The sequence below is a fragment of the Heteronotia binoei genome, chromosome 12, assembly GCF_032191835.1.
Source record: "Heteronotia binoei isolate CCM8104 ecotype False Entrance Well chromosome 12, APGP_CSIRO_Hbin_v1, whole genome shotgun sequence".
In the NCBI taxonomy this organism is placed as follows: domain Eukaryota; kingdom Metazoa; phylum Chordata; class Lepidosauria; order Squamata; family Gekkonidae; genus Heteronotia; species Heteronotia binoei.
The window spans coordinates 6,283,682-6,306,991 of NC_083234.1; the positions used below are offsets into that span (position 1 = coordinate 6,283,682).

Consider the following 23,310-nt stretch of genomic DNA (forward strand, 5'->3'; position numbering starts at 1 on the left):
CAACTTGGCATGTTTCTCCAAGACCTCAGAGGCAGGAAGAAACCCAAAGAGTCGAATTCGGAAAGCTCCCCGGCCTGACGGCTCTTAATGTCTCCTGTTCCCATGGCAACCATGCTGAGGAATGCCAGTCGGTGGGTGAGGAGAAGGGGGTGAGATGGCAACCATGCTGTCCTCCCTTTCAGGAAGGGTGTTCAGAGAGGCTGTTGTCAAAAGCCCTTTGAGATTGACAGGAATCTTCCCATTGGTGTCAACTGGACTTTAGTTCAGGTTCCAGTTGCTCACTAGGCCTCAACATGGCTGCCCACCGGAAGTCAATCTCAGGGGAACCAATCCACAAAAATACGTCCCCCGCGTAGCTCCCATTTCAATGAATGTGTTCACGCGGACGATGTCCTAGCGGATCGTGGCAGTATTTGCCTCCTCAAGTAAGCACGCTCTGTGCTTAATGGGCAATAACTTATGAGGTACAAGAGAGAGTTGGCAAAAAATTGTCAAAAGATTTGCACAAATGAATAGATCTTCATGGCAGCTAGGGTTTTTTTTTTAAATTTAATTTAATTTATTTTTTTTGAACTGAGGTGATGCACAACTGCAACCTCTCACCTGCCCTTAAAAGGTTGTTTCCATTCCTGTCACTGGCCCCTCCTTGGGGGGGGGGGGGAAAGCTCACAAAATTTGTATGGTCATTTTATGCCCTTCTCAAAAACGTGTTCTTTCAAGGGCCAAAAATGTTCTCTTCCCATATAAACAAAGGCCACGCTGGGCGCACAGCCCCTCCTCTACCTACCTCACAAGGCCAAGGGTTTATGTATGGGGGCACAGGTGTGGGTGGGTGGGTGTCTATACAAGTTAGCCTCCATTTCCAAACCCTCCCCCCCCCCAGGAGCTGAAGAGAAAACAGACACAACAACAAAAAAGCAACCCTCCCCCCCGCACACATTTAGCAAAATGACAAGACTATTATTTTTCACAGTTTGAAATTATAATTGAGAGATGTTACATTGAAGACTGCATACATATGAGAGTATTATATCAAAACGTGGCTCCATTTTGCTTAGGCCGGATTGCAGTCTCCCCCACCGTAACCTCCTCCCTTCCTTTGGCCCCTCATTTCCTTCGCTCAAAGGAATGCTATATCCTCACATTCAATTTTACAGGCTTGCATTTTTTTAAAAAGGCTACTCTTCTGGTCGAGAACGGCCGTGTTCTCTTCATTTTTACATTTCCTGAATTGAGGGTTCATTTGGATTCTTCTCAGTCACCTGAACTATTCCTGCTATGCCTTCCACATCCGAACTATGTTGATTTTTTTTTTGTTTTAAAAATTTAGATACTATGACAAAAAACACATTTCACACTAAGATATTCACGCACCCACAGTGCACAAGCTTGCAGATCTAATGAAATTCTTTTTTTAAAAAATGGAAAAAGAAAATTCTATACAAAGGGCTGGTCTCTCCCACCAACCTCATCCTACCCACCCCCCCCCACCCCTATACACCAAATTGGTGATTTCCCTGAAAACAGCAGCGACACGGCCAAATGTCTAGACTGCTGGGGAAATTTTGTTAATTCCAGGTTTGATCCTGCGTAGAAAAGGAGACTCTCATCTCACATGGGCATACGCATGAGTAGTAGGGTTACTCCAATGAGTAAATAGTGCTTTGACTCGTCAACTTAAGGAGTTCCAAAATCCCGGCAAGATCAAGCCTGGTTTGATCTGATGATCGAAGTTGGCTGGTTTGTTTCTTAAACACAACAGGTTTCCTATCAGCTTCAAGAGATCGTGGCATTACAATCGCCTGTCTTTTCCAGGATCGGCAGAGGGGGAGCACCTGTGGACCTAAAACTGCAGCCCTGATTCAGAGGCCATGGTGCACACAGCATGCTCTGAATCCAATCCTGGGCCATGACACATTCCAAATGCACGTCCTCCTGGCATGCACGGACGTTCCGACCAACACTGAAAGGAACACAGCAGCTGCTGCCCATGCATCAGAGAGGCCTGGAAGGGATCCATGAACACCTTTACCGTGCAAGGCGAATTTGTTGCAATTAAGCTGCAAAAGGTCTCCTTGGCAACAGCAACATGAATGGCGATTGCACAGAACCGGTGCTTGGTCTTTCCCCTCCCTCCCATGCCAGTCCTGTAGGTGGTAAGCGAACGTTGTGTAGACTGAAAGAAAACCATTGCTATGGTTATATTTTACTAAAAGAGGGTAGGCAATTTTTAAAAACTTATTACTGAGACCAGCCCTGACTGTACAACCTCCCCTTTGGCTTCACTAAGCATAGGGAAGGATTCTTTGAGAGGACAAAAGAGAATGTCTTAGGAAGGGAAAAAAACAAACAAACGAAGAACTTATCTCCTGTATGCATTTTGGATCCTGACCCAATCCCAGCCACTGAGCAGTGCTTAAGTTTAAGCCAGCCACCTTCCCAAAGGGTAAAATGTTCAAAAGCGCACAGAGACACACGACTTCAGCACAAAGCAGGCCTCTGCTCTCGCAAACAGCCAGGCACAATAAAGCAAAGAACAGTAACGCAAGAACTCGGATCTAACCACACTGAATTTGGTCAGACAACACATGGATATGAACGTCCCGCTGGATGGAATGGGAATTACTCAAGAGCACGTTAATGTTTCTGTGTGACCCCCAATCAGGGCTCATGCAGGAAACTGTTCCCACAAGAGGGTTGCTTGCGCGCCTCTTTGGACAGAATGCTCCAAGCCCTGTCGCTTTGGCCATTAACTGCTTTGCACTTCCGAATCTGGGTACACACTCCCCCCCCCACACACATACACACACTACAGCAGCCTACTATGGCTAGGGACAGACCATTTTATTTTGAAATGTGATCCTAATGATGGGTGGGAAATGAGACTGTGTTGGGAATGGGTTTAAGAAATCTTCAGCAAGATGCACTTCCTCTCCCCAGGACTGCATCTTGAAAATAACTTCCCAAGCTTATGCAAAGCCATAGTCTGTCATTTTGTCTGATTCGGAAGGAGTAATTTCTTGCCTCCAAGGCAGGGCTGTAAACCCTGGGTTAATCCTAGCAAGCGACACCCTTTGGTGAATGCAGCCTGCTTCGCCGGATTCCAGCAGCCAGGTCCGACTCCTCAGCACAGGCTGGGAGTGCGATTGCTATCAGAAGTCTTCTGAAGACCTTTAAAAGAATGTTCATGAATTGAATCCCACAGGGTAATCTGGAATGTTGCATAGGTCTTACGGATGTTCCCCTGCTTGCAGAGCTGGGAGCATCTGGGGACTACCCTGTGGAATTCAAATCGAGCCAGGATGCAGTTAAACGAGGATGTCCTGAAGCATTCTCAAGCCCAATTCCTGTGCCAAAACCCCCTGCAGAAATCGTTTTACTGGAGAAACTCAGTCGTCATTCACTGCAATTGAATTTGTAGCACTCCCGCACATTGCTAGCTTGAAGAGAACAACTCGCCCATCAAAAGCAAAGGCCTTTGAACATCTCGTCTCTCTGCCCTCCCCTCAACATGGACACGGAGACCGCATGACATTTCCTTCGTTGCTGATGAATGCACAAATTGTGTATGCTAGCCAAGAGAACAGGGTGGCTTCTTTTGCACAGAGCCCAGATATGTCTGAGAGTCCTCACATGTGCAACAGAGGAGCCAGATCACAGGACTAAGAAAAGGAGGTGAATGGGCCAGCCGTGATCAGCCAAAGTTTAAAGGAAGGCCATGAATTGCAGCTGGCCAGCTACGTGCCCTGCCTCAATGTCTCCCACTCAATTCAATGGGACTTTAAACAAGCTTAACTTTGGCTGGTTCCTGATGACCTTTTGTGTGGATTGCGCTGCTGCTGCTTTTCAAGCATTTACCCTTCTGTTTGGCAGCTCACGTGCTTAAAGTTAAAATCCTGCTTATGGAGAAGCTACCAAACCTGGACGTCGATTGGTCATAAGCGGCTTGTCTGTGTAAAAAAAGGACAAGAAAAAAGAGGGACTTGCTTCACTTCTTACTCCAGTAAGAAAATTTTTAAAAATAATAATAATAATAATAATAATTAAAAATGGGAAAAAAAGGTAAAAGGGGAAACAGCTACTGTAAACATCCATATTTTAAAACATCTCCCCTTTTTGCGAAGCAAGCATGCTGGGCAACCTAAAATCTATATAGCCTGTAGTTACTTTTCTCTCTCTTTTTTAAAAAAAGGCAGCTATTTTACAGAGACATTTAAACACAACAAAAGTTTTCAAAAACGTTTTGTCGCTTGTAAACACTGGAAGAAAAAAAAAAAGTTGGCAAAACAAATTTTTAAAACAAAACGGGGGGGGGGGGGGGGAACCCAAAGGAATACTGCAATTTGAAATATATATGCACATATATAATATATATGAAATCTATCTATCTATATATATGCATATATCCCCCAATGCTGCCGAAAGGCATTCTTCCTAAAATGCAACAAATATATATATATATTTATATATTGGAATTAAAACAAGCCATACCCAAAGGGGCAAAATCTACCAGAGGTGTATCCTGCACTGGCACTGCTGAAACGAACGTTGGGAAGAGCTCGTTCCCATTCGCTGCAAAAGGTGCTGGAGCGAAAGACGCTCGCGGAGAACTCTGCCTGGGGACTTCTGAACACAAGACAGAATCCCATTCAGAAAGGCAAACGCAACTTCCCATCTAGAACAAATCCAAAGCAAACCAGGGGCTGGGGTGGGGAGGGGAGGAATGGGAAAAGGTAACTCGCTTTGGAGAGCTTACAGATTGTTTTTCTCAACTCAACTGAAAAGTATAAAAATAAAGGATTTGTGACTGGCTGCAGCAGGTCGGACAGAGCCGGGGCTCCCTAATTCTCCTCTGCGTCTTCTACGCCAGCCGCAGCTCACATTTGTTGACAACTCGGCAGGGCCATTTTGCAAGGACCGTGGCGGCCTAGCGGGGGATTGTGGGCTTATCCTTTAAAAAAAAAAAAGTATTATATTTTTTAAAAGCAAGTGCACAAGAAATAAAAATCTTTCCTACAAACCTACAAAAGAAAACATTTCCCCCTATGTACGCAATTTTTGTCTGTTCTCTTTTTTTTTTTTAAAGGCAAAAGACACTAGAGGGGTGAGATGCGTGTCGTGTTGTAAATGCTCAGGTGAAGTTGTTCTTTCAATTTTGTTTTATTGTGTTTTGTTTTGGCTCGCTTGCCCATCATGCCTTGCTCTCGTTCTCATTTGTTTGCGTGGCTTCGTTGGGCACCGTCTTCACTTCCGCCGGGGCTGTCTTGGCTTCTGTGGCTTGAACGGCGGGCTTTTCTTCTACGGGGGTTTTCCTGTCAGAAGAGTCACCAAAACATCAGCAGTTAAAAGGAAGGTCAGCGGCTCGGTTTGAACAGAATGCGCTGGGCGAAAAAGGAGAAAAGCCAGCCCAGAGAGGGAGAGCCCAGGCCCTCCTTCAGAAAGGCCCTCCATTTTGAGACTTGGTTTCCCTGGCTCTGTTTTCTCCAGGTTCTTATTTACTTGGTCATGGACAGAAACAGTCTCCTGTTCTTAGTTCTTGTGGGTCCTAAGCAAAAAGAACACACAACAAGAGCGCGTTGCCTTGCCAAAGACCAGGGGCACCCAACCGTGTTCCCTCTACGCTGCAGAGTCTTGTGAGCAAAAATTCTAATTTGTGAGCTGCTGGCATTCAAGTGGTGAGCTCCTGCATCAATTCGTGTGCTCTGGGGTCGTCCTTCCTGAGCGAAGACAAAAATGTGTGAACCGGAGGCTAAACATCTGTGAGCTAGCTCACGCTAACTCAGCTTCGAGGGAACGCCGGCACCCAAAGGGCTACTTCAATTCCCTTATTAACTCTTTAGACTTAAGTAGGGAGTCAGGTTATGAAAGGACAGACGATGGGCAACCCATCAGATGGCCAGAGGGTTTACACTCCGTCTACCCAAGGGCTGGGACACTAAGGCCGTTTTCGCACTCACGTTTTACTGGCGCCACGACCCTCCTGACGCCGGCGAATCTGCATGGATTTCGCACCAGAAGCGCCGGCGCACCCAGAAGCGCCGGCTACTTCCGTCGCTAAGCCAGCGCAAACGGAAATCGCAAAGATGCAGGAAAACGTTTGCGCTGGCTTAGCGACGGAAGTAGCCGGCGCTTCTGGGTGCGCCGGCGCTTCTGGTGCGAAATCCATGCAGATTCGCCGGCGTCAGGAGGGTCGTGGCACCAATAAAACGTGAGTGCGAAAACACCCTAAGAAATCTAAACCTCTTTATAAAGTCTCGTTCTGTGCAAATGCTGAATTAACACAATCACAACCACAACAATCAGGACCAGTTAAAAGGGTTGCATCAGTGCATGGCTCTTGTGGCCCCTTCTTACAGGCCCAGGGAAATGCTGGTCACCACTGTGGGGTCAGGCAGCCGTTTTTCCCCAGGCCAGTTGGGCCAGGGAGCCTGGAGAAGGTGGGTGTTTTTGCCATCTTCTGGGCTTTGAGCAGGAGTCACTAGGGTTGGTGGGGGGCGGGGGCGGGGAGGTATTTGTGAATTTCCTGCATCGTGCAGGTGGGTTGGACTAGACGAATCTGGACATGAGCATCGATTGCAGAACGGCCTCTTTGGTGCTGTGTGGCAAGAGAAGGAAGCTGTCTTATTATCGAGGCCCATTTGGCTCTAGATTCAAACGTAAGAACCAAGGGTACTAGAAAGAGTCGCCATCTGCTCCCTCCCCATGCATGGTTTCCTGTCCCTCCACCACCAAGCAGAGTCTCCACAGCAGCCATCAGTCAGTCCTATCTGGCCATCTGCTCCATGGAGGACATATATGAACATATGAAGCTGCCTTATACTGAATCAGAACCTTGGTCCATCAAAGTCAGTATTGTCTACTCAGACTGGCAGAGGAGGTAGAAGAAAGGAAGCCCTTGGCTCTTGCAGGTCATCATGAGGTACCCCTTCTTACTCAAAACAGTCACCCACAGCCCTGCATCTAGCGATGAGGGCTATCCTGACTGCAGACTACCAAAAAGGTGGGGGAACCTTTCTGCCGTTTTTTTCCGGTGGTGGAAAGTGCTGTCAAGCTGCAGCCGACGTACAATGGCCCCAGCGTTCTCAAGGCAAGAGGCAAACAGAAGTGGTTGGACATTGCCTGCCTCTAAATAGATAAAGAAGACTGCAGATTTAGACCCCGCCCTTCTCTCTGAATCAGAGACTCAGAGCGGCTCACAATCTCCTGTATCTTCTCCCTCCACGACAGACACCGTGAGGTGGGTGGGGCTGAGAGGGCTCTCCCAGAAGCTGCCCTTTCAAGGACAACTCCTAGGAGAGCTATGGCTGACCCAAGGCCATTCCAGCAGCTGCAAGTGGAGGAGTGGGGAATCAAACCTGGTTCTCCCAGATAAGAGTCTGCACACTTCACCACTACATCAAACTGGCTCTCACAAGGACAGCTCTGCCAGAGCTATGGCTGACCCAAGGCCATTCCTGCAGGTGCAAGGGAGGAGAGGGGAATCAAACCCAGTTCTCCCAGATAAGAGTCCGCACACTTAACCACTACACCAAACTGGCTCTCACAAGGAAAGCACTGCCAGAGCTATGGCTGACCCAAGGCCATTCCAGCAGCTGCAAGTGGAGGAGTGGGGAATCAAACCTGGTTCTCCCAGATAAGAATCTGCACACGTCACCACTACACCAAACTGGCTCTCACAAGGACAGCTCTGTCAGAGCTATGGCTGACCCAAGGCCATTCCAGCAGCTTCAAGTGGAGGAGTGGGGAAACAAACCCGGTTCTCCCAGGTAAGAGAGCTCTGGCTGACCCAAGGCCATTCCAGCAGGTACAAGTGGAGGAGTGGGGAATCAAACCTGGTTCTCCCAAATGAGAGAGCTCTGGCTGACCCAAGGCCATTCCAGCAGGTGCAAGTGGAGGAGTGGGGAATCAAACCTGGTTCTCCCAGATAAGAGAGCTCTGGCTGACCCAGGGCCATTCCAGCAGGTGCAAGTGGAGGAGTGGGGAAACAAACCCGGTTCTCCCAGATAAGAGAGCTATGGCTGACCCAAGGCCTTTCCAGCAGGTGCAAGTGGAGGAGTGGGGAATCAAACCTGGTTCTCCCAGATAAGAGAGCTCTGGCTGACCCAGAACCATTCCAGCAGGTGCAAGTGGAGGAGTGGGGAATCAAACCCGGTTGTCCCAGATAAGAGAGCTATGGCTGACCCAAGGCCATTCCAGCAGCTGCAAGTGGAGGAGTGGGGAAACAAACCCGGTTCTCCCTGATAAGAGAGCTCTGGCTGACCCAAGGCCATTCCAGCAGCTGCAAGTGGAGGAGTGTGGAATCAAACCCAGTTCTCCCAGATAAGAGAGCTCTGGCTGACCCAAGGCCATTCCAGCAGGTGCAAGTGGAGGAGTGGGGAATCAAACCCGGTTCTCCCAGATAAGAGAGCTATGGCTGACCCAAGGCCATTCCAGCAGCTTCAAGTGGAGGAGTGGGGAAACAAACCCGGTTCTCCCAGGTAAGAGAGCTCTGGCTGACCCAAGGCCATTCCAGCAGGTACAAGTGGAGGAGTGGGGAATCAAATCTGGTTCTTCCAGATAAGAGAGCTCTGGCTGACCCAAGGCCATTCCAGCAGGTGCAAGTGGAGGAGTGGGGAATCAAACCTGGTTCTCCCAGATAAGAGTCTGCACACTTAACCACTACACCAAACTGGCTCTCTAGCAACCCTAGACTTCCTTGGTGGTCTCTTTCACAAATATTAATCAGTCCAGGGCCAACCCTAAGAACTGATGAGATCCAAGCATCCTGGTCAGGGAGTTCTACCTCTACGTACATTTGTGCCATCAAGTCCCAACCAACTGATGGCGACCCCACCATGGGGCTGTCAAGGCAAGTGAGAAGCAGAGGTGTTTTGCTGTTGCCTTCCTCTGCAGAGCCTTCTCAGGCAATGCCCCCTCTAAGCACCGATCCTACTTAGCTTCCCCAGACCGGATGAGATAGGGAAATCCTGGATGATCCAGGTCAAGGTTTCCACCTGTTCGTGGGATCTGCTACAAAATCATGTTGCCGGTACAAAGTCTTCACAGAAGCTAAGATGGTGCTGCCTGAATCTCTGTAGCAGAATAGCGTAGGGCTAACTGGGAATGACTGGGGGGGGGGGTACTTATTAAGACCAGATGTGGCCCCCTCTCATCTGTGGGTGCCTCAGTGGGTTAAAGAGCTAGGGTTAGCTTGCTTAGAAAAAACAGCCGGGTTAAAAAATTCAACACACGCACATACAACGCAGAGCCAAACACAGCACAGACGGGAGACACAGCACACGGACAGAGGAGATTAAAGGGGGGAGGCGTACTCTGTCTTTGCAGGCGCTGGCGATGCAGAACTTTCCGGTGTGGGAGACACCCCTTGGCCTCCAGCCCCAGCGGGGGAAGCCGCCGTGCCCAGAGCAGCAAAAACATCCTCGGCCAGATCAATGTCTGGAGTCTTGAAGGTCCCTTCGTCCATTTTAAAGTCCTCGTTCTGGGTGGGATTCGTGGCACCGCCTGCAGCAGGCTCGCTCTTCTTGTTGGCTGCGCTCTTGGTGGCCTCTGTGGGGCTCTTCACTGCACTGGGCGCAGTGGCCTCCTTCGCGGGGCTTTTGACTCCGGAGGCCTCCTTCTTTGGCTCTGACGAGGCTGGAGGGCTCGCAGGGTTGGGGGGCTGAGGGGCGGGGGATTTGCTTGTTGCCGGGGGAGCCTTGGGCACCTCCTGGGCTTGAGCTGTGGTGCTGGGGCTCAGCACTGTCCCTTGGCCGGTCAGGACACTGGAGGACAAGTTGGTGGCGGCCGGAGCAGAAGCCGGGGTGTCGCTGAGGTCAACGAGGGGAGCGACTTTGGGCGTGGAGGCAGGCGGCGGTGAGGCTGCTGCCGCGGCTTTAGGCGTGCCCTGATTGGGTGCCACAGAATTGGAGTCGGGCATGGGCGTGGCTGGCAGAGTGATGCTCGAAGTGAGGGTCGTGGTCTCGCTGGTGGGGCTGTTCTGGGCCGTGGCGAAAGTTTCGGTGATCGTGTCAGAGTTCGTGGTGACGGTGGTGACCGACGGCAACATATCTTCGGCGGTGGCTGCGGTATCGGCAGGGTGCCTGTGAAGGGGACAGTGAAAAGAGGGGAGGGAGGGGGAGAGAGAGAGAGAGAGAGAGAAAGAGACAGAGAGAGAAACCGACAATGAAGCCCATGAAAGCGGCAGGCAGTTGTGTGAGTCGAGGCAACCGCAGAAGCGACATGTGGTTATTCCATGCACAGGCAAGAGGGAGGCAGACAGACAAGGAAGCGAGAGAGAGCGTCAGCCTTCCAGAGGCGAGGCTGACTGGCTGAGCCACCTCCGAGCACAGGGGAGGGGGCCCAGACGTCACAGTCGAAAGAGCACGCCCTGACTCGAAGCCCTCCCTTCACAAAGAGAAGCCCCTCAGGCCAAACCTTTTTGAATTCCTCTTTGGGAGCACGTTTCAGCAACCCGCAGCCTGGCTTGGAGATGTCAGATTTTCTCCCTGGCAGCTCCCCCCCCCCCATGGATGGATCTCACGCAAAAGACTAGCAGGGGTTGCAGTGGAACTTGTCTTCTATGTCCTGAAGGCCACCGAGGGAGGAGGCTCCCTCCCTCGGCACAGAGGCACCCTCCGGGAGAAGGTCCTGCGCTGTTCTCAACCTACTCGGGCTCTGTTAGGGGCGTGGTTTCATTGGGCTCTGTGTGTTTCCCTCCGTCGTGGTTCGGGGTCCGTTCCTCCTCTGTCCGCACCTCCACAATGGGCTCTTTGGATTCGTCCTTCCTGTAGAGGAGAAAGGGGGGACATTGGTCAGGGTCACTGCCCCGTTCTCCGACATCTGCTTTCCCTTGTCTTGAACCCAACTCGTTCGTAAGAGACGGAAGGAGGAGAAGAAATGGTGAAGGAATGAGGACGATAATCAAACATAAAACAAAGATCAGTGAATGAAGAGGCCTGGAGGAGGAGGGGGGGCTCAGTGGTGCAGCCTCCGCTTGGCATGAAGAAGGTCTCAGGTCCAACCCCCAGAAGCATCTCCCGTTATATGTCCAGGCAGGAGGTGATGCAAAAGTCCTTCACCTGAGACCCTGGAGAGCCGCTGCCAGTCTGAATAGACTAGACTGACCTTGATGGACCCAAGGCTTTGATTCCGAAGACGACAGCTTCATAGGTTCATGGGTGTCTGAACGTTACTTCTCTCGCAGGGCCCCTCCAGTCCCACCTATTTGAACTCTTGGTTAAGAAGAAGACTAAAGATTTATACCCCGCCCTTCTCTCTGAATCAGAGTTCACAGCGGCTTACAATCTCCTATATTATCTCCCCCCACAACAGACACCCTGTGGGGTAGGTGGGGTTGAGAGGGCTCTCACGGCAGCTGCCCTTTCAAGGACAACTCCTATGAAAGCTCTGGCTGACCCAAGGCTGTTCCAGCAGCTGCAAGTGGAGGAGTGGGGAATCAAACCCGGTTCTCCCAGATAAGAGTCCACACACTTCACCACTACACCAAACTGGCTCTCGATAAGTTTTGTTGCCTCTTTCCTCCACAACCCCTTTGAGAGCCAGTTTGGCGTAGTGGTTAAGTGTGCAGACTCGTATCTGGGAGAACCGGGTTTGATTCCCCACTCCTCCACTTGCAGCTGAGACTCTGAGATTCAGAGTGGGAAGGGTGGGATATAAATCCAATACCTCCTTCTTCTAATCGAGGCTATAGCTGTGGTGATCCCTGCCCTGAGAGACACCCAGCTGTCCTTGACCACAGCCAGGGCGTTTCTGGCCCTGGCTCCAACCTAGCTGAACTCTCTGCCAAATCACCTTCCTGCCCTGCAGGACTTTATGCAGTTCCACAGGGCTTGTGAGGCAGAGATGTTCCTCCAGGAACTTGCTTGGCGTCAGCAACGGTTTCAGTCTGCTCTGGTACTCATGTTCTGGCACTCCTGTTTCCTGCCTCCCACCTCCTGCAGGGCAACGGCACCATTAGGCCAATCGTACAATTGCATTTTTATTTCTTTTAACTGTGGACTTATGATTGTGTTTTCATAAATCACAGCAAATGGACCCTGTTTACAGGGGAGAGCACTCTAGAACAGGGGTGTCAAAGGTCCAGCCTGAGGTCAGAACCAGCCCACCTGGGGCTTTAATCAGGCCCACGGCTCTTTTCTCCCCCTTCCTTTCCTCACTTTCTGAAGCTCTGAGACTACCAAAGATCTAGCTCCTTCTGCCTTTCCTTTGCTGGCTGCAGCAGGAAGCTCTTCTGGGCTTGAAAAGAAAATGCAGAATGGGTTTTCCATTAAGGTCTCTGGGCCCAGATAGCCTATCTGGGCCCAGAGACCTTAATGGAAAATCCATTCCATTTTTTCCCCTTGCAACTTTGTCTAAGCTGCAATGCGTTTCAATGGAGTGGAGCTCAGTTTCACTTTCCAGCGTTCCTGTGGCCAGCTGAAGCTGCTGCTTCCCGGAGTTGTGTCCTTGCAAATAAAGGGTTGATACTTTGAGCCAACTTGTCTTTGCTGAATGGAACTGAGAACTGGTGCCTAGTGAGTCACCTGGGAGCCCACAGCCAAAGGGGGATATTACATTGGAAAGCCACTGCCAATCTGAGTAGACCGGGGGGAGGAGAAAGATTGCCATTTCCAGCCATTTCATGTTTTCTCAGGCTCAAAGCATTTTATATGTTTAGTTTCTGCGGTAATCCTCGTGCTTTTTTCTTCATGTTTTATTTTAATAATTGCGTTGCCCAATCCCATTGTTCCCCCACCTTTCCATTTTAAGCAAAATATTGCACGAGTTTTAAGCATGTTTGTATTTTAAGGTGTTGTTTTTTTAAAAAAAAAAATCTTTAATTGTGTTTGTCTGTGTCTTTTATAAAGTTTACAAATCCAGTACCTGGCACAACATCTTTTGTCCAACTCCACAAAATCCCATTTACATCAGATCTGGCCCTTTTGACAAGTTCAATATCCCTGGTCTAGAAAGATAACTTAATAATAAATAAATAATAACTGGTTTTTATCCTGTGGATGCTACGACTGCTTTTTACCTTGTGAGATGCTTTGAGCAGGTCTCACAAAAAGTGACGCGTACATTTTATAACAAACGGACAGATAATTAATTAATTCTCACTTGCTGGGATTGCAGTAATGGAACAGAATGTTAACATTGCGGGGTGGGGGGGAGGGGAACGGGGGTTCTGGAAGGAAGTAGCTTGCACCTCTGCCTCCAACAGCCATTACAGGGAAAGAGTTTCCCCTCAAAACAGCACTTTCCCTCTAGATTCATCTCTATCCTGTAAAGTCCGCAATGGGGACACACCTTTCTTTTAAAAACATTTTAATTTTCTGTGACAATGGAGGGTTCACCTAAGAGTAGAAGTCCTCAAACGGAAGGTTCAAGGGGAGAGTATAACAGGAGACTGCTGAACTGGAGTTCATTTGCAAATTCAGAACAATGGAGCCCACTCCCCCATCCCCCAGGGCTGAATAGGGACAGCGGATTCTTATCTCATCATAGACTAACATTCTGTCCCCGAGCGTCCCCCCCCTAATCAAGCTGACTGCAATGTGCACAGTGCCTCTGTATCCTGAGTCCCTTCTTTTCAACACCCCTCCCACCTCCTGACTGAGATACTAAGGAGGTAGTGGTGGATACTGCTTTTGTTTGGGAGGCTATTTATTTTCTGTGGAATTCAAAAGGCTTGTGCAATTGCATAGACAAAAGTTAAAGCATCAACACTACAATTACCTAAGTGTGAATGAGCTCAGAGTTAAATGCTGGCAACCTTTGAGGTCCTTCGGGCCCTGGGGCACTAGTAGAGCTGCCCACCTTCAGGTGGGGCCTGGAGGTCAGTTCCTCTGGAGAAAATGGCTGCTTTAAAGGGTTTGTTCTATGACATTAAAATTCCCTAAGGTCCCTCCCCAAGGTCAGTCCTTCCCCACCTCTACCCTCTCCCAAAATCTCCAAGAATTTCCCAACCGGGAGCTGGCAACTCTAGACAGCAGGCACCTGGTAGGTTGTGCAGTGACTGAAGGACGATAAGGAGAGGGAAGGGAACAGCTAGTGGCAGGGAGACAAGATGGTCCTAGGGAGGGTAAGCGCTGAGCCTCCATTTACTCACGAGAAAGCCGCCTTGCCCTCTTCCATGTCCTTGCCCTTCGCTCCAGGCCCAGACTTGCCACACAGGTTGACCGCGATGCACATCAAAAGACCGCATTTGTTCAGGAAGTAGCAAGTGATGTCCACCGCCACCAACAAGACGACGAAGATGACGATGAGGATGCCTACAATGGCGGCCGTGCCCAGTCCTGACGTGGGGCTTGTGCTGGCTTCAGGGACCAAAGAGAAGGGGGAGGAAGCACAACCGTTAGGCAAAGGGGCACGTCCGGGTCCTGTCTGCACACACTTCTGCCTCTTTCCCTGAAGGCTGCTCATTCAAGAGCAAAATGTGTCCTTATTCCAGGTGAACCCTACCAGAGTAGGGCCTTCTTTGTCTCTTCCCACAGTGCCTACCTCCTCCTCTCTAGAATGTTGAGCTGCGTAAGACTCAGAGATCTTCTTCGACATTTTTTGGGGGGGTGGGGGGGGGGAGAAGAGACCACTCCCATATAGGCTATCAGGAACACCTCAGCTTTCAGTGGTGCTTTGGCTCAAATGTTGCTGCCAACAGCACGTTATAGAAGAAGAAGATATTGGATTTATATCCCGCCCTCCACTCCGAAGAGTCTCAGAGCGGCTCACAATCTCCTTTACCTTCCTCCCCCACAACAGACACCCTGTGAGGTGGATGAAGATATTGGATTTATATCCCGCCCTCCACTCCGAAGAGTCTCAGAGCAGCTCACAATCTCCTTCACCTTCCTCCCCCACAACAGACACCCTGTGAGGTAGATGAAGATATTGGATTTATATCCCGCCCTCCACTCTGAAGAGTCTCAGAGCGGCTCACAATCTCCTTCACCTTCCTCCCCCACAACAGACACCCTGTGAGGTAGATGAAGATATTGGATTTATATCCCGCCCTCCACTCCGAAGAGTCTCAGAGCGGCTCACAATCTCCTTTACCTTCCTCCCCCACAACAAACACCCTGTGAGGTGAGTGGGGCTGGAGAGGGCTCTCACAGCAGCTGCCCTTTCAAGGACAACCTCTGCCAGAGCTATGGCTGACCCAAGGCCATGCCAGCAGGTGCAAGTGGAGGAGTGGGGAATCAAACCCGGTTCTTCCAGATAAGAGTCCGCACACTTAACCACTACACCAAACTGGCTCTCCGCAATCCCTTCTGCCAATATAACCTGAATTCACAGCCTCCCAGTGGCCAAGAGCAGTGTTCTTCTGATGCCCAAATGTAAGCAGGAGGTATCCTCGTCTGAATACGTTCTGGGACTCTGAACAGATTGCTACTGAAACAGTCTTCTACAAATCTACTCTTTTGTCACGAGTTACAAGTATTTCTTGCTTCTTTCCAACTAACTAATGACTATTCGTTTGAATGGAAACTTGAATTAATGTACGTAATGTAACACAAGTGTACAGCCTGAACCAGGATAACTCTAGGTTGGGAAAGTGAAGAAGACTGCAGATTTATACCCTGCCCTTCTCTCCGAATCAAGAGTCTCAGAGTGGCTCACAATCTCCTTTATCTTCTTCCTCCCACAACAGACACCCTGTGAGGTAGGTGGGGCTGAGAGGGCTCTCACAGCAGCTGCCCTTTCAAGGACAACCTCTGTCAGAGCTACGGCTGACACAAGGCCATTCCAGCAGCTGCAAGTGGAGGAGGGGGGAATCAAACTCGGTTCTCCCAGATAAGAGTCTGCACGCTTAACCACTACACCAAACTGGCTCTCACAAGGACAGCTCTGCCAGAGCTATGGCTGACCCAAGGCCATTCCAGTAGGTGCAAGTTGAGGAGGAATCAAACCCGGTTCTCGCAGATAAGAGAGCTATGGCTGACCCAAGGCCATTCCAGCAGCTGCAAGTGTAGGAGGGGGGAATCAAACCCGGTTCTCCCAGATAAGAGACCTATGGCTGACCCAAGGCCATTCCAGCAGCTGCAAGTGGAGGAGGAGGGAATCAAACCTGGTTCTCCCAGATAAGAAAGCTCTGGCTGACCCAAGGCCATTCCAGCAGCTGCAAGTGGAGGAGGGGGGAATCAAACCCGGTTCTCCCAGATAAGAGAGCTCTGGCTGACCCAAGGCCATTCCAGCAGCTGCAAGTGGAGGAGGAGGGAATCAAACCCGGTTCTCCCAGATAAGAGTCCGCACACTTAACCACTACAGTAAGAGTCATTATTAGGGGAGCAAGTATTCTGCTGCACATAGTACGCGTGCTTGAGAATCAAAATAAATATTTGGTCCATCCTTTATGTATGTACATGCTGTCAAGTCACAACTGACTTATAGCGACCCCAGGCAACTGAGAAGCAGAGGTGGTCTGTGATTGCCTTTCTCTACAGACTTCCATGGTGGTCACCCATCCAACTACAAACGCTGCTTAGCTTCTGGAGAGATCAGCCATTCCATATACCAATTATTCATCCTTAAAGAGCTTTAATATATGGGGAGTGAAAGTGGGGAGGGGCAGCAACACGGAATATGTTTTGGGGGTACTTACTCATGGCCCTGGGAGTCATCCTTGAGTTTTGTCCCTTGTCATCCCTGTGAATTAGGAATGTCTGTTTGGCTAAATCTGACTCTAAATAATACCTGGAAATATCTTATTGGTAGTTTTTGGGTGTTGATTAAACTGGATTGAGATTTCGGATGTTGGTTTTCTATCTGAAATGGCCAAGCCCTGAAAATCTTATAAATATCTGGGATTTTCAGAACTGTCAGATAGACAGAAGGTGGTCCCTTTAAATGCCTTCTCCAAGCTGCATGACTCCACGGCTTAGAGGACTCCAAAGGTGTTTACAGAGCTTGCAGTCCCTTTAAATGCCTTCCGGGTGATCTCACTGCAATGAACCCTTTAAACACCTTCAGAGTTCTCCAAGCCACAAAGTCACATGGCTTGGAGAAGGTATTTAAAGGGACCGCTATCCCTTTAAATGCCTCCTCCTCCCCTATTCCAATCTTCTTAAAAACTTGGTTCCCATAGGGTATAATTGGATTTCCGTAATATTTTCCAAAACTGAATACTATACTGGTATTGGGATTCAGACATATTGAGAAATACTGATGTTTTTCAGGTTCAATATCCCCAAACCCAAAAAATACCAGCCCGTTTTGCACACGCCTACTGTAAATACAGACTTTATTCTGCTCCTTGTAGTCTGTAGCTACCTCACGTCCAAACAACACAAAGACTGTCTTCAATTCCAGCCAGTCTATTGTACTCTTATGTGTTCACCAGCTCCCTGCACGAGATGGGGAACGAGTCCAACCAGGACAACCATTCTTTCAACCTGAGCCTGGAGACAAGACTTAGGTAAAATGAAATTCCTCAAACCGTGGCCCCTGTTGAGAGTTTCCAGACCCCGCTATGGCCAGGGCTCTTGTCCCTTCAAAACCTCTTATTCAGAGAGCCCCTTTCACCAGTTGCACACCCATGATCACAGCCTTTTTTGTGGCCGGTGCTCCAGCTGTTGCCACCAGCTACTTGACAGTTCAATTAATGCATTGTTTAATGATCTCCATGTTTTACAGATGAGCTCTCCAAGGTCCTACACAGCCGGACGCCTCCTTGCTATCTGAATCTGGCTTCCCGTGACCTTCTCTGTTCTCGACACCTGCTGTTGGACAAGCCTTGCTCCAGCTGCGCCTCATTCATTCACACCCTGCTTGGTACTCTTGGCTCTCAGCCCAGACAACCCGACGCTTCCCTGGTAGCCCACGTGACCCAAAAACTTTGGTCCCCTCTGCTCAGCACTGCCAGGAGAGGTAGAACTGAGGCAAAGACAGTTCTTCCATCAGAAGTCATAGAATAGAATCACAGAATTGGAAGGGACCTCCAGGATCATCTAGTCCAACCCCCTCCACAATGCAGGAAACTCACAAATACCTCCCCCTAAATTCACAGGAGCCTCATTGCTGTCAGGTGGCCATCCAGCCTCTGTTTAAAAACCTCCAAGGAAGGAGAGCCCACCACCTCCCAAGGAAGCCTGTTCCACTGATGAACCGCTCTAACGGTCAGGAAGTTCTTCCTGATGTTGAGCCGGAAACTCTTTTGATTAAATTTCAACCCATTGGTTCTGGTTGTACCTTCTGCGGCCACAGAAAACAACTCCACCCCATCATCTAGATGACAGCCCTTCGAGGACTTGAAGCTGGTGATCATTGACTGCTCCACAGAATGTCTTCACCTGTCAGCCAGCTCTCCGCCAAGGGGCATAATCAAATGCTTTTGTCACCCTCGCTTCTAGTGTGGAAAGGAAGCGGAGGCATATGCATTCCCCTCTTCTAATGCATTCCAAATTCATGCATGGATCACCCGACTGTTTTAACAACCTTCTTGTCCCTGCCCACTCCAGGAGGAGAAAGATCAGCATGGCATTTGTTTTTACTTCTTCATCTCATCTCAATCCCCGTGCTGAAAACTGGTGGTGACCTCAGTGCACCTTGGAGGCTGGTCTTCAAACGAAGGCATGCAGGATAACTCTATCCACGGATATTAGCTATGATATCTCTGAGCACCAGATGCTGGGGGCAGCTATCACTTTCATGCCTTGCTCGTGAGGGAAGGGCTGTAGGTCAAGTTTGCACAGAAAGCCCCTGTTTCAGCCCTCGGCCTTTCCACTTAACAGGATCTCAGGTGTTGGGACAGACTTTTCTCTGCCTGGGACCTTGGAGAGCTGCTGCCAGTAGACAATACTGAACTAAATCAGGGATCCCCACCTGTTTCGAGCTTGTGGGCACCTATGGAATTCTGACACGAGTGTGTGTGTATGTGCAACCACAAAATGGCTGCTGTGGGAGGTGGAGTCAACCACAAAATGGCTGTTGCGAGAGGCGAAGCCACACACATGCTCAGAGAAAACGTCCAAGTGCAAGGGAGGAGTAATTTTAAATGAAAGTGTGAAAGAGAAGCGAAAGAATGAAATGAACACCGGTGGCAACTGCTGCCCAATCAACATTACTTTAATCTGCAGAGCCGATTGGCTCTCCAGTGGCCAATCAGAAGTCATGTGAAGCAAGAGTCCCATCTGACCCACCCACTTTCTGGAAACCCTTGGTGGGTACCAGTTAAGGTATCAACGGGCGCCATGAGCTACAGGGACTGCAAAACTGACTCAGGTAAGGCACGTTCCTCTGCTCCCAGTTCCAAGCTGAAAAGAAAATGCTGGACTAAACGGACCCTGGTGGGAACTTGCAAACTGTGCTATGACTGAGGGGGGCATGACCTCACAGCGACACAGCTCTGTCTTCACACTTATCTTTGGCTTTTGGCCATTCTTACCACCACCGCCCCAGTCCATGCCTCCGTTTCCCTTCCTGTTCTCCACTGGTCTTTTGAATATCATGAACTTTTGTCCAAGATGAGCAACTGGAAGTTTGAGACTGGGAAATCCCAAAAAGAACAGGGAAATCCCAAAAAAGAACACGCTCCATCCCATCTCCAGCTTTCTTGCGTGGATGGGGTCGCTGTGCTTTGTTTAGACACGCACCTGTCTCTTCAGGGTTGTTTCTTCAAGGGTTTGAAGCCCGTGGAACCCGTCACTCACTGGCTATTGTAAGAATGTTCACTCGACACAACACTCATACTGTGCTTTAAAATAAAGAACGGTGGGGAGGTCTCCCTGACACCGGGAGAAAACGCTTTCATACCTGTCGTTTGCTTTTGCAGGAATCTGGTCCTTTATACCAAATCAACTGAGTTAGCATGTTGCTACTGATGGAGTTGCATCAGGAGGAGGGCCTCTTACAGTTTACACACTTTTTGGGGGGGCAGGCTTAATCAAAAAAAGATTCATTTAAAGTTTAGCAGTCCAGCAACACACGGTCAGGACATTTCAGACACAGTCTGGACTGAAACTGGTAAGGCAATTGTTTCTGTTCCCTGCCTCTATGAGAGTGGTGTGACCACTTCTCAGCAGAGCTAGGCTCTTCTCCGTCCACTGAAGCAGGCTTAGAAGGGTGCAACACTGCTCAGGAGTACACTCCACACCGTTTTAAGGGGTGGGGCCTGGAGAGGGAGGGGTTGGAAGAGGGATAGGACCTCAGACAGGTACAATGCCATTTCCTCCGGGAGAACCACTAGAGATCAGTCAGGTTTACAACTGCTCTCTGGATGGCAGAGATCAGCTCCCCTTGAGGTGTGTGGGGAAAACCAATGCCTTCACTTGGGTGGGTGGGAAAACAGCAAGGTTGGCAGGCACTCACCCAGAGCCTCCTCCTAGAGTACATTGTATTTTTCTTCACAATGGGCCTCACTCCTACCTAGTCAATACTTCCTCTAAGCGGTGGAGTCTTGTGAGCAACAATTCTACTTTGTGAGCTACTGGAGTTAAAGTTGTGAGCTATTGCATCAATGAGTTTGCTCTGGGGCCATTTTGCCTGAGCTACGAGAAAAACGTGTGAGCCGGAGGCTAAAAAACCCGTGAGCTGGCTCACACTAACTCAGCTTAGAGGGAACGCTGCTCCTACGGAAACAAATAATTTCAAAGTCTGAGGTATCAAAATGTTCATGGTGATATTCACACATTCAAGTTTATTAGTCTCAAGTTACAGGAGTCATCAGGCAGGAAAGGGACACAATTGGATTGTGATATATCTGTGTTCATCCTTAACAGTTTTATGTAGAATAGGGTCCCAAAATCAAATTGTTGCAGAAATTGATAGCTGGCAAAATTGTCTGGGTGCATTACTAGAAGAAGGTCGCATCTTTACCAAGATCAAAATGATTAACACAGGTACTGGATTTACTGGGAACGGACATTTTAAATGGAGAAACCACAAGAAGGAAGCATAAGCACTATATTAAAAGGAATCCTGTGATTAAATGAAATTGTTTTATAAACTGTTGGAAATCTAGAAAAGACAACTCTAAAAGAGAATAAAAAGATTTAAAAATGTGGAGGGCAGAGATGTTTGGCTTTTCAAATTGCTGAAACCTGCCCCTGGACTCCTGTTCTATTTTATATCCGTCATTAGTATTTCAAGGACTGCAGGGGAAAAAACTGCCACCATCCCTCTTTTAAGGAATGTTTCTTCACATCCTTTCAATAACCGATTGGGTGGTTTTGCGCTGCCGTTCATCCATCGTGTGGTCCAACCCACCTGGAATTTCTTCTGCAAAAAAATCCAGCTGGTCTTCACAATCTAGTTGCGCCTCCACCGTGGAAGTTCTAATCAGCTAAGTTAGCATTGCTACGGTCGTGCAGCCGTAATTCATATCAGTTTTCTAAAGACCTCAGCCAACAAAACAGGCAGGTGAGCCTGGTAGCAACTTTAACTTTTCTTGTCCCTGTGCACCAGATGCTAAGATCCTCAGCAGTCACTTCCTAAAAGAGAGTGGGGATTCTAGAGGCCACGGCCCCATCCAGGTGCACAAGAAAGCTCCTTCCCATGCAACTTTTTCGGCTCACCCATTAAGGTGTTCCAGTTCCATCAAACACACTTGCAATGTGGCCGAATGGGGTGCTGTGCGGGGCAAAACCAAAGGCTGAAAAACCCATTGTGTGCATGATCCCCCCCCTGCCTCCATGCTATGTTTCAAAGAGCGACTGCAGCAAGTGATCCCTTTGGAACACAGCATGATGGCGAGGGCGGGGGGGGAACGCTGCCATGAAAACACCAGGTCTGCAGGGGTGGCAAAAGGACACACTAGATCGCCATATGTGATCGCAGAGCATTTGTAAGGCACAGCAAGCAGACGGCAATCCACACTGGACCCACAAGTGTGTATGTGTAGAAAATGAACCACCAAAAAGGAACCTTTCCTCTGAAATGATGGAAATCCCCCCCAAGTTGAGGCCATGGAAGGGACCAGAAAATCCTGTAAAGCAGGGGTGTCAAACATGTGGCCCTGAGCAACTGGCTGCCATCTGTTTCCTTCTCTCTCTCTCTTTCTCCCTTTTGCATAACAGTTTGCTTTGCCAGGCTTGCCCAATCACACAGAGCAAAGCCACTGGGCCGAAGTGCCTCTCTTCAGTTTATTCATGGCTTGGGCCAGTGCTTAGAATGAATAAAATCGCACAGGAGAGCTACTGAGCCAAGACTCTCTTTCTTCTATTGGCTGAGGCTCCTCCCCCTCCTAGTCCCCTGGGAAATGAAGGAAAGAGCCTGAGCTTCTCACCCAGTTCCCTGGATCGCACGGAAAAGATACAAAGAAAGCACAAAGAAAGCTAATGAGTGCTAATGTTTTAAGCATGTTACGTTTTTAAAAAAATCTTCGAGTTTGTGTCCTTTATATAGTTTATCTCTCTGCTACCTGGTGTTACATTTTATGGCACGCATGGTCCGGCCCGATAAGATCTCATTTATGTCAGATCTGGCCCTCATAACAAATGACACACCCCTGCTTAAAGGGTCAGCGAAGACGACAACAAAATGGTTTATTTGGCACTGGAGGGGGAGAGAAAGCAGCATCGACACGTGTGTTGGTTCTAGAGATCAGGGGAAGAAACTCTGCCCACTGGACACCCGTCTGAGACGCTGCAGAGCTCCACAATTAAAAAAAACAACAACAAAACCCCCCCAGAGATCTCGAATGGTTTGGTCTTTCTCTCGCTTTCTCGGCTTGTTTTTCTTTTTAATAATGCAAATGTGTAAACATAAGACAATTAAGCATCTTTGCTGTGTTAATAGCAGATGTGCCAGAACAGAGTAGGAGAAATGGCAGCTGCTCTGAGGTCAAGGACCGGAGCGGCCCGCCCATCGGGGACACGGAGCGCTTAGGATGCTCCTAGGCAGACGTAGCACACCCTTCATCGAGAAACACACGCCAGGCTGAAGCAGCGCCCTGCCAGCTCATGAACTCAGCAGCCTTCTCCAGTCATGCTCCGGGACACATGGGAAGGAATTGCAGGGGGAGGGACTGCACAGAACAATGCGGACTGAAATAAGTTTGGACGGCATCCCGTCGGGCTGGCTTCCTGAAGGTCCCCTTCCCTCTGGATAAACAAAGGCGGAATTGGCACTGCGTCTGGCTGAATGTGAACTTCCCCCTGACGGCAGTTGGAGCATCTTTATTTTATTTTTACCGTAAAGGGATGGCAGCAAAGGCAGCAGAGCATGTTTCCGGCGCAAGAATCCAGCTGCGGACTCCACCCCGACAGATCGCGGATCCTGCCCTTCTGACTTCTGCATCCCCGAATGCTGTACCCGCTCAAAATATTCATGCTATTTCTAGTCAGTCCCCTATTGACTATCCACGTCTCTGTGGAACGCAGAACATTGAGTAGTCTT

General features: G+C 49.2%; 1 protein-coding gene across 4 annotated transcripts in view; it reads right to left on the bottom strand.

Annotated features, from left to right (window-relative positions):
• Nucleotides 1–4,174: 4,174 nt before the first annotated feature.
• NCAM1 (neural cell adhesion molecule 1) overlaps nucleotides 4,175–23,310 on the bottom strand; it is a 370,188-nt gene continuing 351,052 nt past the window's right edge. For 2 of the 4 annotated variants that reach the window (XM_060250573.1, XM_060250572.1), the window contains 4 exons: nucleotides 14,090–14,297; nucleotides 10,647–10,763; nucleotides 9,312–10,079; nucleotides 4,175–5,312 (listed from right to left, as the gene is read on the bottom strand). In XM_060250573.1, the coding sequence (XP_060106556.1) occupies nucleotides 5,192–5,312; nucleotides 9,312–10,079; nucleotides 10,647–10,763; nucleotides 14,090–14,297 (1,214 nt within the window). In that variant the 3' untranslated portion in view covers nucleotides 4,175–5,191. The remainder of the gene's footprint in view (nucleotides 5,313–9,311; nucleotides 10,080–10,646; nucleotides 10,764–14,089; nucleotides 14,298–23,310) is intronic. The other 2 variants (XM_060250575.1, XM_060250574.1) reach the window with 1 other exon arrangement.